At 35.4% G+C, this 14,217-nt stretch overlaps 8 protein-coding genes and 2 non-coding genes across 10 annotated transcripts; 4 read left to right on the forward strand and 6 right to left on the reverse strand.

Moving 5' to 3' along the window:
* The first annotated feature begins 306 nt into the window (after window positions 1-306).
* Window positions 307-7,638, forward strand: LOC129956845 (uncharacterized). The gene is made up of 5 exons (XM_056068801.1): window positions 307-637; window positions 2,907-3,166; window positions 3,704-4,114; window positions 4,796-4,883; window positions 7,314-7,638. The coding sequence occupies exons 1-5, from the start codon at window positions 331-333 to the stop codon at window positions 7,625-7,627; spliced, it is 1,380 nt and encodes a 459-aa protein (XP_055924776.1). The 5' UTR covers window positions 307-330; the 3' UTR covers window positions 7,628-7,638.
* On the reverse strand, window positions 2,856-3,587 carry LOC129956940 (histone H1-III-like). Its single transcript, XM_056068995.1, has one exon. It carries the CDS (start codon window positions 3,502-3,504, stop codon window positions 2,893-2,895), a length of 612 nt encoding a protein of 203 aa, XP_055924970.1. The 5' UTR covers window positions 3,505-3,587; the 3' UTR covers window positions 2,856-2,892.
* On the reverse strand, window positions 4,728-5,178 carry LOC129956948 (histone H2A). The gene has a single exon (XM_056069005.1). It carries the CDS (start codon window positions 5,138-5,140, stop codon window positions 4,766-4,768), a length of 375 nt encoding a protein of 124 aa, XP_055924980.1. The 5' UTR covers window positions 5,141-5,178; the 3' UTR covers window positions 4,728-4,765.
* On the forward strand, window positions 6,006-6,124 carry LOC129957715 (5S ribosomal RNA). Its single transcript, XR_008782822.1, has one exon. It is a non-coding gene; the product is annotated as a 5S ribosomal RNA (ribosomal RNA).
* Window positions 6,629-7,180, reverse strand: LOC129956952 (histone H2B). The gene has a single exon (XM_056069009.1). The coding sequence runs from the start codon at window positions 7,122-7,124 to the stop codon at window positions 6,750-6,752; it is 375 nt and encodes a 124-aa protein (XP_055924984.1). The 5' UTR covers window positions 7,125-7,180; the 3' UTR covers window positions 6,629-6,749.
* Window positions 7,639-9,840: 2,202 nt separating the features above from the next.
* LOC129956941 (histone H1-III-like) lies at window positions 9,841-10,572 on the reverse strand. Its single transcript, XM_056068997.1, has one exon. The coding sequence runs from the start codon at window positions 10,487-10,489 to the stop codon at window positions 9,878-9,880; it is 612 nt and encodes a 203-aa protein (XP_055924972.1). The 5' UTR covers window positions 10,490-10,572; the 3' UTR covers window positions 9,841-9,877.
* An 80-nt stretch (window positions 10,573-10,652) lies between these two features.
* Window positions 10,653-11,141, forward strand: LOC129956944 (histone H3). The gene has a single exon (XM_056069000.1). The coding sequence runs from the start codon at window positions 10,695-10,697 to the stop codon at window positions 11,103-11,105; it is 411 nt and encodes a 136-aa protein (XP_055924975.1). The 5' UTR covers window positions 10,653-10,694; the 3' UTR covers window positions 11,106-11,141.
* Window positions 11,142-11,712: 571 nt separating this feature from the next.
* Window positions 11,713-12,163, reverse strand: LOC129956945 (histone H2A). Its single transcript, XM_056069001.1, has one exon. The coding sequence runs from the start codon at window positions 12,123-12,125 to the stop codon at window positions 11,751-11,753; it is 375 nt and encodes a 124-aa protein (XP_055924976.1). The 5' UTR covers window positions 12,126-12,163; the 3' UTR covers window positions 11,713-11,750.
* An 827-nt stretch (window positions 12,164-12,990) lies between these two features.
* On the forward strand, window positions 12,991-13,109 carry LOC129957726 (5S ribosomal RNA). Its single transcript, XR_008782833.1, has one exon. It is a non-coding gene; the product is annotated as a 5S ribosomal RNA (ribosomal RNA).
* Window positions 13,110-13,613: 504 nt separating this feature from the next.
* LOC129956949 (histone H2B) lies at window positions 13,614-14,165 on the reverse strand. The gene has a single exon (XM_056069006.1). It carries the CDS (start codon window positions 14,107-14,109, stop codon window positions 13,735-13,737), a length of 375 nt encoding a protein of 124 aa, XP_055924981.1. The 5' UTR covers window positions 14,110-14,165; the 3' UTR covers window positions 13,614-13,734.
* Between the last annotated feature and the right edge of the window lie 52 nt (window positions 14,166-14,217).

Below are 14,217 nucleotides of genomic sequence, written 5' to 3' on the forward strand. Positions count from 1 at the left end.
GACTTGTTGCTTCCCCTATGGGAGTAGAGATCATCATCATCGCCTTTAAAGCCAACAACCATAATCCTACGAGGTCTGCCTGAGCTGCTCGTTGAGAGATTGCTAGAGCATCTGCTATCTGAACGTCCGTCTCCTTCCTCTTCGATTCGAAATGAGAATAGAAAATACTCGCGACCACTTTTACATTTCATTTTATACCCACTGCTGCGAAACCGAAAGCAGCCAATCGCGTTTCGCTCTTCGAAGCAGGGGCGTGTGTAAATTGCTATAAAAAGGCGATTCTGGAGCTGGGGTCATGGCATTTTTGCATTTGCATTGAATTGAGAAGTCATGTCTGGTCGAGGTAAAGGAGGCAAGGGTCTTGGAAAGGGGGGTGCCAAAAGGCATCGTAAAGTTCTTCGTGATAACATCCAGGGTATTACAAAACCCGCAATCAGGCGTTTAGCTAGACGTGGCGGAGTCAAACGTATTTCTGGTTTGATTTACGAAGAGACTCGAGGTGTGCTCAAAGTTTTCTTGGAAAATGTCATTCGAGATGCTGTCACCTACACCGAGCATGCTAAAAGGAAAACTGTCACTGCTATGGATGTTGTGTATGCCCTAAAGAGGCAAGGACGTACCTTGTACGGTTTCGGAGGTTAAGCAAAAGTTCAGATCCCTTGCACCAAAAAAAAAAAGGCCCTTTTCAGGGCCAACACATGTTGTTAAACACTGTTTTGTTTGTAATGGTATTGAAACATATAATGATTTAATATTCATGTTATTAGAAGCACATAAAGCGGGGGGGGGGCAATTAAAAATAAATTGATAATAAAAAGAAAGAAAAAAAAACTTTTTATAAATTTTTGAGAAAGTGTTGTTCTTGATGATAAGAAATGTCAATTCTGTCCTAATTGCAGATGTATGATTTAACCTTTTAAAATATTTCTTGAACAATGTCCTTCTTTTTAGTAACAGGAGAAAAAAAAAAGAGTGTGTGTGTGTGTGTGTGGGGGGGGGGGGGGGGTAAGAATGGAAATGAGAAAAATTCAGTGTAATAATTTATAGGAAAATTTTCCAGTTTCATTGATTCCTATAATAAATAAACAATAATAATAAAAAGAATAATATTAATGATAAAGATAAATAAATAAAAAAAAAGATGATATGGTTCATAGCATTATGACATAAATGAAAAAATTCAATGAAAACTAAACTTAACATTTAAAGCAAATAAACTGTAACAGCTTTGAAATAACTCAAGAAACCAATTTAAAACATCAGTCCCCAAGATCTAAAATGAGTTTCTAACGAAAATAAATGTATATTGAAAAAAACAAAGCCTCAAATGTAAAAGGAAGTTTGGAGAGTGGGATGCTATCTTTAAATTTCTGTTTCCCAATATTCTACGGTCAGCAACTATTTTTTAAAAAATAAAAACTGAATAAATCTTTGAAATAGAAGGATGTATATGCAGAATTTGCTACATTTTAAGCAAATATGGTCAAAAATGAACTCTGTCACTTTCTTAAATAACAACCGTTTGCATGATATATTTGATATAAAAATATACATTAGTGCTAGAATTTATATCCCTCTGTCCCCCCCCCCCCCCAAATAAATAAATAAATAATTTTCATGAAAGCAGGGATTCATAATTAATAAATTTATTTATATATATATATATATATATATATATATATATATATATATATATATATATATATATATATATATATATATATATATATATATATATATTTGAATTTTATAAAAATTATTACTAATAAAACAATTAAGCAAATTAATTATTTACTAACTCTAGGATGCTACATGAAACATTAATCCTCTTAAATGCCTTCCTGCTATTTTTATACAATAAGAAGAAACAGAAACTAAATCTCAACATATGAGAATTGTGCATTGCACATGCGTCGAATCAGTTGTCAAACATTTATTTCTATGGTAAACAGTACCACGTGCTAATACCATTAATAAACATGCAAATCAGGGTTAGAGGTAAACTCCAATCAGTGTGATTGATTTGAAATGTCCTAAGGTGAAGACACCCATGCCATCTCTCTCGATAAGAAGATTTCATTACATTACTAACAGCAAGACTATTATATATATATATATATATATATATATATATATATATATATATATATATATATATATATATATAATAATAATAATAATAATAATAATTGATTTTCAATAATTATGTTGCACCTATTTATTGTTTTTAAATGTTATCATATAATTTATTTAATTATATTTTTTTGCTAAATATTAAGAATGTTCATTTATTGCATTTCATTGTTTTTTTAATATGTATTGAATTTTTGTTTTATTTGTGCTTCTTACTCATACACAAATAAGAATTACTTGTTTGCATATGTGTCACTTGATTGTTACAACTATTGCATGAATAATAACCTGTTTCAATTGTAAAACAAAATACTCAATTGAACAATATGACACAATTATTGTATAAACATTATTTCATTAAAAGCATTTTTTTTTTTTTTTTTCCAATTAATATTTTCATTTACATACACAGTGTGAAATAGAATATAAACACATGCCTCTCATTCCCATTACACACTATTCACTTTACATGATTATGAAGTGTTTGCACCTTAAACATGTATTATTAAAATATTCAGTTGTTAAATGTGTTTAAAACATATACTATTGTTTATAAATTGTGTGTGCTATGGTTTTTCTTGGCTTTTAATTAAATTTAAAAAAAAAAAAAAATGGCTTGATAAAATTTCAATAGTCAATTACTGTGGGAATTATTTATTAAATTAATTTACTTTTGGCTTGGCACATCTATTTTATGGCCCTAAGAAGGGCCGTTTTTTTTTTTTTTTTAAAGAAAAATATTTTTTTCGTTTAGTCCATTTACTTCTTTGAAGCTTTTTTTGGAGCTGCTTTTTTGGGTGATTTTAATTTCTTGGGCTTGGGAGCTTTTGGCTTTGTAGCCTTTGCCTTCTTAGGAGATTTGGGTTTGGCTACTTTTTTAGCCCCAGCAGTGGCTTTCTTAGCAGCAGCAGGCTTCTTCTTTTTCTCTGCTTTTTCCTTCGGCTTGGCCGTTTTCTTAGCAGGGGCTTTTGCTTTCTTTGGAGAAGCAGCTCCTTCCTTTTTAGGCTTTTTCACGATTTTCTTTGGCTCCTTGGTTTTCTGACCGGATGCACTCAGCTTGAATGAACCGTTAGCTCCCTTTCCTTTGGTTTGAACCAGAGTTCCAGCAGCGACAGCGCTTTTCAAATATTTTTTGATGAAAGGAGTCAAACGGTCGATGTCGACTTTGTACTGACTGCTGATGTGCTTTTTGATAGCTTGCAGTGAAGAGCCACCTCGCTCTTTCAGAGTGGTGATGGATTTCACAACCATTTCGGAAACCTTGGGATGAGTTGGAGGATTAGGTTTCGATTTGGTTGCGCCACTTTTTGCCTTTTTCTTAGGCGTGGCAGTGGCTGGAGTTGCAGGGGCAGCGGCTGTTTCCTCGGACATCTTGACAGTCGAGAGTCTGAAACGTAATATAAAAATATTCTTAATAACGAAACCGCCAAGAATCCGCCCGCCCGCCTTTTCGCTTTTACGATTGGTCGATTTCGACTCGCTCACCCACCTTCCCCTTCTGTTTCGGAGCGTATTTAAACGAAGTCATCTTTGCGCGCCCCATTTTCTGTTCAAAGTCGTTTGAGAATAGTCAGTCATGGCACGTACCAAGCAGACCGCTCGTAAGAGTACTGGAGGTAAAGCCCCCAGGAAACAACTGGCTACTAAGGCCGCTCGTAAGAGCGCCCCAGCCACTGGAGGTGTTAAGAAGCCCCATCGTTACAGGCCCGGAACTGTTGCTTTGAGAGAAATCCGTCGTTATCAAAAATCCACTGAGCTCTTGATCCGAAAATTGCCATTCCAGCGTTTGGTTAGAGAAATCGCTCAGGACTTCAAAACTGATCTCCGATTCCAGAGTTCTGCTGTTATGGCTCTCCAGGAAGCTAGCGAAGCTTATTTAGTAGGCTTGTTCGAAGATACTAACTTGTGCGCTATCCACGCCAAGAGAGTAACTATCATGCCTAAGGACATTCAGCTCGCTAGACGAATTAGGGGTGAACGTGCCTAAGCCAAAAAAAAAGTTGTTTAAAAAAAAAAAAAAAACGGCCCTTCTCAGGGCCAAGAAACACCATAGCACACACAACCATGTACTAATTAATATGTTAATAATTATGTATTTATTTATAATATTAATTTCTCATGAAATACTCACCTTTTCTTATGTAAATCTCTTCTTACACAAGCATATTTGAATGTTCATGTTTCAAAAAGCAAATAACTTTCCATTTCATCAATTTCTACATCTCCCTCTCCTCTTGTTTACTAATAGCGAAATGCATTCCAGTTTCGAATTCTTAGCATGATCGCTAGATGGCACCACATTCCGGGACCCTTTCAGTTTCTCTTTAGTGTAAACAGAAACACGTTTCGTTTCATTACTACCCAGCCCAATTCTTGTAACACTAAACTGTGCATGTCATAGAAACCCTTCCATACAATGCATTCTTATGGAAATTCATTCAGTTTATAAATTAAAAAGTAATGCTAATAAATTTAAAAAAAAATAGATGCATAACTTTTTTTAAAAATTCAATATATTGCCCTTTTTTTTTATTTTTACAAGTGTTCAGTAGCTAATTCTTAATAATTTGTTGGCCCTTAAAAGGGCCTTTTTTTTTTTTTTTTTTTTTTTTTAAACTTGTAAAGTCTTAATTTAGGCTTTCTTTTCGGTTTTCTTGGGGAGCAAGACAGCTTGAATGTTAGGCAATACACCACCCTGAGCAATAGTTACTCCGGAAAGGAGTTTGTTCAACTCCTCGTCGTTTCGGATGGCGAGTTGGAGATGTCTAGGGATGATCCTAGTTTTCTTGTTATCTCTGGCGGCATTACCAGCCAACTCCAACACTTCAGCAGCTAAGTATTCTAACACGGCAGCCAGGTACACGGGTGCTCCAGCTCCAACACGTTCGGCATAATTGCCTTTTCGGAGAAGTCGATGGATACGACCGACAGGGAATTGAAGCCCTGCTCGGCTAGAACGAGTCTTGCTCTTTCCCTTAACTTTACCGCCTTTGCCACGACCAGACATGATTACAGTTCAGGAGAGAATGCGAAATGTACCTGGCGCTTTTTTCGCCCTCTTTTATATAGTACTACCGCGAAACCGGGTTTCAGCCAATCGGAGAGCAAGGAAATTGCGCAAAAATGCACGCAAAGCGCTCATCTTCGGGATTCAAGAGAGCCGTTTCTTTCCTATTGTCACGTGTTTTAATTATAGGCAAACAAATCAAATAAACATACAGCCGATGTAAACATGATAAGTAAACAGTGACCTTTAATAAAGTGTCATCTGTCTTCGGATTGGAATTTTTTAAGCATTTCAAATTCCTAGGTGAAAATGGCTCATCGCGTGATAATTTCAATTGAGAGGAGAGTTAGTTATTATTATAAGAACTTTTTTTTTTTTTTTTTTTTTTTTTTTTTTAATAGGGGTTTTTTTTCTTATATTTTGTGGGGTGTGATCTGTGTCTCGTGTTCGTTTCTTGCAGGAGTGCGTAATGAAAAGAAAGAAAGAAAAAACTTGATAAGAGTATTGTAACATGAATGTGAATGCACGGTCTCTTTTTGGCTGTCGGTGTCAATTCGCTTGCAGCTTGCGGGCAATTGAAATTGTCGCCGTGGGTGGTGTCATCCGATCCCCATTGTCCCCCCTGGCCATCGTGTGTGGTCAGTGATGGTCGTTTTTTTACGACCCTCATTAAAGGGTCATTAGGGCGGTCATTTTACGACCCTCATTAAAGGGTCATTAGGGTTGTCATTAGCGACATCCATCTGCGCTAATGACACTCGTCATTAGCAAGACCCCCCACGAAAATGTTCATTATCGCACCTGTAGAGTATTAGTATCGTATATATAAGATCGGACATGAAATGTATTTTCTCACCAGATGAATGTCAACGGCCATACCATGCTGAAAGCACCGGTTCTCGTCTGATCACCGCAGTTAAGCAGCATCGGGCGCGGTCAGTACTTGGGAGGGTGACCACCTGGGAACACCGCGTGCTGTTGGCATCTTTTTAATTTTATTTCAAAAATTAAGATTTGATCCTTTTGCATGTAATGTTATTATTATTATTATTATTATTATTTTTTTATTAATTTATTTGATGTGTTTTATTAATTTTCCCTACAAAATACGTTTTTATTGCACGAAGTGTTTATTTATTTATTTTGTACCTGTGATTCTAAATTGTAATGAAGTATCATCAATAGTGACTGAATGTTATTACAAATTATTTTTCACTAAAAATCGTTTTCTTATTTCCTTTCCAGAATTAGAAAGAATGTGAAGAATTTAAAAACAAAACAAAAAAAGGAAATAAAATGAATTGAAAGTTAACAGATGCATGTAAGTGTTAAAAATCTAATTACCCATTTATTTATTTTATTTTTTAACCATTCTCTACACATGTTTGAAACAAATTTAAACTATTATGCTTAATTGCCATGAAACACCTTATTTTACACAAAGAAAATTGTGAAACATTGTTTGATTATGTATACACAAACTTCAAAATATATTTTTTTAATATTATTGTGATAAATATTCTTTCTTTGCAAACAAAACAGTGTTTGACAACATGTGATGGCCCTTAAAAGGGCCTTTTTTTTTTTTGGTTCGAGGGATTTGAACTTTTTACTTGGAGCTAGTGTACTTGGTGACAGCTTTGGTTCCTTCGGAAACAGCGTGCTTGGCCAATTCGCCAGGCAACAAAAGCCTCACAGCTGTTTGAATTTCCCGACTGGTAATTGTGCTCCTTTTGTTGTAGTGAGCTAATCGGGAAGATTCGGCTGCGATACGTTCGAAAATGTCATTCACGAAAGAGTTCATGATTGACATGGCTTTGCTGGAAATACCGGTATCAGGATGGACCTGTTTCAAGACTTTGTAGATGTAAATAGCGAAAGATTCCTTCCTACGCTTCTTGCGTTTTTTCTTATCACCGGCACGAACAGCCTTTTGGGCCTTTCCGGCCTTTTTCACAGCTTTACCAGAGGCTTGAGGAGGCATCTTCGATTCGAAATGAGAATAGAAAATACTCGCGACCACTTTTACATTTCATTTTATACCCACTGCTGCGAAACCGAAAGCAGCCAATCGCGTTTCGCTCTTCGAAGCAGGGGCGTGTGTAAATTGCTATAAAAAGGCGATTCTGGAGCTGGGGTCATGGCATTTTTGCATTTGCATTGAATTGAGAAGTCATGTCTGGTCGAGGTAAAGGAGGCAAGGGTCTTGGAAAGGGGGGTGCCAAAAGGCATCGTAAAGTTCTTCGTGATAACATCCAGGGTATTACAAAACCCGCAATCAGGCGTTTAGCTAGACGTGGCGGAGTCAAACGTATTTCTGGTTTGATTTACGAAGAGACTCGAGGTGTGCTCAAAGTTTTCTTGGAAAATGTCATTCGAGATGCTGTCACCTACACCGAGCATGCTAAAAGGAAAACTGTCACTGCTATGGATGTTGTGTATGCCCTAAAGAGGCAAGGACGTACCTTGTACGGTTTCGGAGGTTAAGCAAAAGTTCAGATCCCTTGCACCAAAAAAAAAAAGGCCCTTTTCAGGGCCAACACATGTTGTTAAACACTGTTTTGTTTGTAATGGTATTGAAACATATAATGATTTAATATTCATGTTATTAGAAGCACATAAAGCGGGGGGGGGGCAATTAAAAATAAATTGATAATAAAAAGAAAGAAAAAAAAACTTTTTATAAATTTTTGAGAAAGTGTTGTTCTTGATGATAAGAAATGTCAATTCTGTCCTAATTGCAGATGTATGATTTAACCTTTTAAAATATTTCTTGAACAATGTCCTTCTTTTTAGTAACAGGAGAAAAAAAAAAGAGTGTGTGTGTGTGTGTGTGGGGGGGGGGGGGGGGTAAGAATGGAAATGAGAAAAATTCAGTGTAATAATTTATAGGAAAATTTTCCAGTTTCATTGATTCCTATAATAAATAAACAATAATAATAAAAAGAATAATATTAATGATAAAGATAAATAAATAAAAAAAAAGATGATATGGTTCATAGCATTATGACATAAATGAAAAAATTCAATGAAAACTAAACTTAACATTTAAAGCAAATAAACTGTAACAGCTTTGAAATAACTCAAGAAACCAATTTAAAACATCAGTCCCCAAGATCTAAAATGAGTTTCTAACGAAAATAAATGTATATTGAAAAAAACAAAGCCTCAAATGTAAAAGGAAGTTTGGAGAGTGGGATGCTATCTTTAAATTTCTGTTTCCCAATATTCTACGGTCAGCAACTATTTTTTAAAAAATAAAAACTGAATAAATCTTTGAAATAGAAGGATGTATATGCAGAATTTGCTACATTTTAAGCAAATATGGTCAAAAATGAACTCTGTCACTTTCTTAAATAACAACCGTTTGCATGATATATTTGATATAAAAATATACATTAGTGCTAGAATTTATATCCCTCTGTCCCCCCCCCCCCCCAAATAAATAAATAAATAATTTTCATGAAAGCAGGGATTCATAATTAATAAATTTATTTATATATATATATATATATATATATATATATATATATATATATATATATATATATATATATATATATATATATATATATATATATATATTTGAATTTTATAAAAATTATTACTAATAAAACAATTAAGCAAATTAATTATTTACTAACTCTAGGATGCTACATGAAACATTAATCCTCTTAAATGCCTTCCTGCTATTTTTATACAATAAGAAGAAACAGAAACTAAATCTCAACATATGAGAATTGTGCATTGCACATGCGTCGAATCAGTTGTCAAACATTTATTTCTATGGTAAACAGTACCACGTGCTAATACCATTAATAAACATGCAAATCAGGGTTAGAGGTAAACTCCAATCAGTGTGATTGATTTGAAATGTCCTAAGGTGAAGACACCCATGCCATCTCTCTCGATAAGAAGATTTCATTACATTACTAACAGCAAGACTATTATATATATATATATATATATATATATATATATATATATATATATATATATATATATATATATAATAATAATAATAATAATAATAATTGATTTTCAATAATTATGTTGCACCTATTTATTGTTTTTAAATGTTATCATATAATTTATTTAATTATATTTTTTTGCTAAATATTAAGAATGTTCATTTATTGCATTTCATTGTTTTTTTAATATGTATTGAATTTTTGTTTTATTTGTGCTTCTTACTCATACACAAATAAGAATTACTTGTTTGCATATGTGTCACTTGATTGTTACAACTATTGCATGAATAATAACCTGTTTCAATTGTAAAACAAAATACTCAATTGAACAATATGACACAATTATTGTATAAACATTATTTCATTAAAAGCATTTTTTTTTTTTTTTTTCCAATTAATATTTTCATTTACATACACAGTGTGAAATAGAATATAAACACATGCCTCTCATTCCCATTACACACTATTCACTTTACATGATTATGAAGTGTTTGCACCTTAAACATGTATTATTAAAATATTCAGTTGTTAAATGTGTTTAAAACATATACTATTGTTTATAAATTGTGTGTGCTATGGTTTTTCTTGGCTTTTAATTAAATTTAAAAAAAAAAAAAAATGGCTTGATAAAATTTCAATAGTCAATTACTGTGGGAATTATTTATTAAATTAATTTACTTTTGGCTTGGCACATCTATTTTATGGCCCTAAGAAGGGCCGTTTTTTTTTTTTTTTTAAAGAAAAATATTTTTTTCGTTTAGTCCATTTACTTCTTTGAAGCTTTTTTTGGAGCTGCTTTTTTGGGTGATTTTAATTTCTTGGGCTTGGGAGCTTTTGGCTTTGTAGCCTTTGCCTTCTTAGGAGATTTGGGTTTGGCTACTTTTTTAGCCCCAGCAGTGGCTTTCTTAGCAGCAGCAGGCTTCTTCTTTTTCTCTGCTTTTTCCTTCGGCTTGGCCGTTTTCTTAGCAGGGGCTTTTGCTTTCTTTGGAGAAGCAGCTCCTTCCTTTTTAGGCTTTTTCACGATTTTCTTTGGCTCCTTGGTTTTCTGACCGGATGCACTCAGCTTGAATGAACCGTTAGCTCCCTTTCCTTTGGTTTGAACCAGAGTTCCAGCAGCGACAGCGCTTTTCAAATATTTTTTGATGAAAGGAGTCAAACGGTCGATGTCGACTTTGTACTGACTGCTGATGTGCTTTTTGATAGCTTGCAGTGAAGAGCCACCTCGCTCTTTCAGAGTGGTGATGGATTTCACAACCATTTCGGAAACCTTGGGATGAGTTGGAGGATTAGGTTTCGATTTGGTTGCGCCACTTTTTGCCTTTTTCTTAGGCGTGGCAGTGGCTGGAGTTGCAGGGGCAGCGGCTGTTTCCTCGGACATCTTGACAGTCGAGAGTCTGAAACGTAATATAAAAATATTCTTAATAACGAAACCGCCAAGAATCCGCCCGCCCGCCTTTTCGCTTTTACGATTGGTCGATTTCGACTCGCTCACCCACCTTCCCCTTCTGTTTCGGAGCGTATTTAAACGAAGTCATCTTTGCGCGCCCCATTTTCTGTTCAAAGTCGTTTGAGAATAGTCAGTCATGGCACGTACCAAGCAGACCGCTCGTAAGAGTACTGGAGGTAAAGCCCCCAGGAAACAACTGGCTACTAAGGCCGCTCGTAAGAGCGCCCCAGCCACTGGAGGTGTTAAGAAGCCCCATCGTTACAGGCCCGGAACTGTTGCTTTGAGAGAAATCCGTCGTTATCAAAAATCCACTGAGCTCTTGATCCGAAAATTGCCATTCCAGCGTTTGGTTAGAGAAATCGCTCAGGACTTCAAAACTGATCTCCGATTCCAGAGTTCTGCTGTTATGGCTCTCCAGGAAGCTAGCGAAGCTTATTTAGTAGGCTTGTTCGAAGATACTAACTTGTGCGCTATCCACGCCAAGAGAGTAACTATCATGCCTAAGGACATTCAGCTCGCTAGACGAATTAGGGGTGAACGTGCCTAAGCCAAAAAAAAAGTTGTTTAAAAAAAAAAAAAAAACGGCCCTTCTCAGGGCCAAGAAACACCATAGCACACACAACCATGTACTAATTAATATGTTAATAATTATGTATTTATTTATAATATTAATTTCTCATGAAATACTCACCTTTTCTTATGTAAATCTCTTCTTACACAAGCATATTTGAATGTTCATGTTTCAAAAAGCAAATAACTTTCCATTTCATCAATTTCTACATCTCCCTCTCCTCTTGTTTACTAATAGCGAAATGCATTCCAGTTTCGAATTCTTAGCATGATCGCTAGATGGCACCACATTCCGGGACCCTTTCAGTTTCTCTTTAGTGTAAACAGAAACACGTTTCGTTTCATTACTACCCAGCCCAATTCTTGTAACACTAAACTGTGCATGTCATAGAAACCCTTCCATACAATGCATTCTTATGGAAATTCATTCAGTTTATAAATTAAAAAGTAATGCTAATAAATTTAAAAAAAAATAGATGCATAACTTTTTTTAAAAATTCAATATATTGCCCTTTTTTTTTATTTTTACAAGTGTTCAGTAGCTAATTCTTAATAATTTGTTGGCCCTTAAAAGGGCCTTTTTTTTTTTTTTTTTTTTTTTTTAAACTTGTAAAGTCTTAATTTAGGCTTTCTTTTCGGTTTTCTTGGGGAGCAAGACAGCTTGAATGTTAGGCAATACACCACCCTGAGCAATAGTTACTCCGGAAAGGAGTTTGTTCAACTCCTCGTCGTTTCGGATGGCGAGTTGGAGATGTCTAGGGATGATCCTAGTTTTCTTGTTATCTCTGGCGGCATTACCAGCCAACTCCAACACTTCAGCAGCTAAGTATTCTAACACGGCAGCCAGGTACACGGGTGCTCCAGCTCCAACACGTTCGGCATAATTGCCTTTTCGGAGAAGTCGATGGATACGACCGACAGGGAATTGAAGCCCTGCTCGGCTAGAACGAGTCTTGCTCTTTCCCTTAACTTTACCGCCTTTGCCACGACCAGACATGATTACAGTTCAGGAGAGAATGCGAAATGTACCTGGCGCTTTTTTCGCCCTCTTTTATATAGTACTACCGCGAAACCGGGTTTCAGCCAATCGGAGAGCAAGGAAATTGCGCAAAAATGCACGCAAAGCGCTCATCTTCGGGATTCAAGAGAGCCGTTTCTTTCCTATTGTCACGTGTTTTAATTATAGGCAAACAAATCAAATAAACATACAGCCGATGTAAACATGATAAGTAAACAGTGACCTTTAATAAAGTGTCATCTGTCTTCGGATTGGAATTTTTTAAGCATTTCAAATTCCTAGGTGAAAATGGCTCATCGCGTGATAATTTCAATTGAGAGGAGAGTTAGTTATTATTATAAGAACTTTTTTTTTTTTTTTTTTTTTTTTTTTTTTAATAGGGGTTTTTTTTCTTATATTTTGTGGGGTGTGATCTGTGTCTCGTGTTCGTTTCTTGCAGGAGTGCGTAATGAAAAGAAAGAAAGAAAAAACTTGATAAGAGTATTGTAACATGAATGTGAATGCACGGTCTCTTTTTGGCTGTCGGTGTCAATTCGCTTGCAGCTTGCGGGCAATTGAAATTGTCGCCGTGGGTGGTGTCATCCGATCCCCATTGTCCCCCCTGGCCATCGTGTGTGGTCAGTGATGGTCGTTTTTTTACGACCCTCATTAAAGGGTCATTAGGGCGGTCATTTTACGACCCTCATTAAAGGGTCATTAGGGTTGTCATTAGCGACATCCATCTGCGCTAATGACACTCGTCATTAGCAAGACCCCCCACGAAAATGTTCATTATCGCACCTGTAGAGTATTAGTATCGTATATATAAGATCGGACATGAAATGTATTTTCTCACCAGATGAATGTCAACGGCCATACCATGCTGAAAGCACCGGTTCTCGTCTGATCACCGCAGTTAAGCAGCATCGGGCGCGGTCAGTACTTGGGAGGGTGACCACCTGGGAACACCGCGTGCTGTTGGCATCTTTTTAATTTTATTTCAAAAATTAAGATTTGATCCTTTTGCATGTAATGTTATTATTATTATTATTATTATTATTTTTTTATTAATTTATTTGATGTGTTTTATTAATTTTCCCTACAAAATACGTTTTTATTGCACGAAGTGTTTATTTATTTATTTTGTACCTGTGATTCTAAATTGTAATGAAGTATCATCAATAGTGACTGAATGTTATTACAAATTATTTTTCACTAAAAATCGTTTTCTTATTTCCTTTCCAGAATTAGAAAGAATGTGAAGAATTTAAAAACAAAACAAAAAAAGGAAATAAAATGAATTGAAAGTTAACAGATGCATGTAAGTGTTAAAAATCTAATTACCCATTTATTTATTTTATTTTTTAACCATTCTCTACACATGTTTGAAACAAATTTAAACTATTATGCTTAATTGCCATGAAACACCTTATTTTACACAAAGAAAATTGTGAAACATTGTTTGATTATGTATACACAAACTTCAAAATATATTTTTTTAATATTATTGTGATAAATATTCTTTCTTTGCAAACAAAACAGTGTTTGACAACATGTGATGGCCCTTAAAAGGGCCTTTTTTTTTTTTGGTTCGAGGGATTTGAACTTTTTACTTGGAGCTAGTGTACTTGGTGACAGCTTTGGTTCCTTCGGAAACAGCGTGCTTGGCCAATTCGCCAGGCAACAAAAGCCTCACAGCTGTTTGAATTTCCCGACTGGTAATTGTGCTCCTTTTGTTGTAGTGAGCTAATCGGGAAGATTCGGCTGCGATACGTTCGAAAATGTCATTCACGAAAGAGTTCATGATTGACATGGCTTTGCTGGAAATACCGGTATCAGGATGGACCTGTTTCAAGACTTTGTAGATGTAAATAGCGAAAGATTCCTTCCTACGCTTCTTGCGTTTTTTCTTATCACCGGCACGAACAGCCTTTTGGGCCTTTCCGGCCTTTTTCACAGCTTTACCAGAGGCTTGAGGAGGCATCTTCGATTCGAAATGAGAATAGAAAATACTCGCGACCACTTTTACATTTCATTTTATACCCACTGCTGCGAAACCGAAAGCAGCCAATCGCGTTTCGCTCTTCGAAGC

The sequence above is a fragment of the Argiope bruennichi genome, chromosome 11, assembly GCF_947563725.1.
Source record: "Argiope bruennichi chromosome 11, qqArgBrue1.1, whole genome shotgun sequence".
NCBI classification, from domain to species: Eukaryota; Metazoa; Arthropoda; class Arachnida; order Araneae; family Araneidae; genus Argiope; species Argiope bruennichi.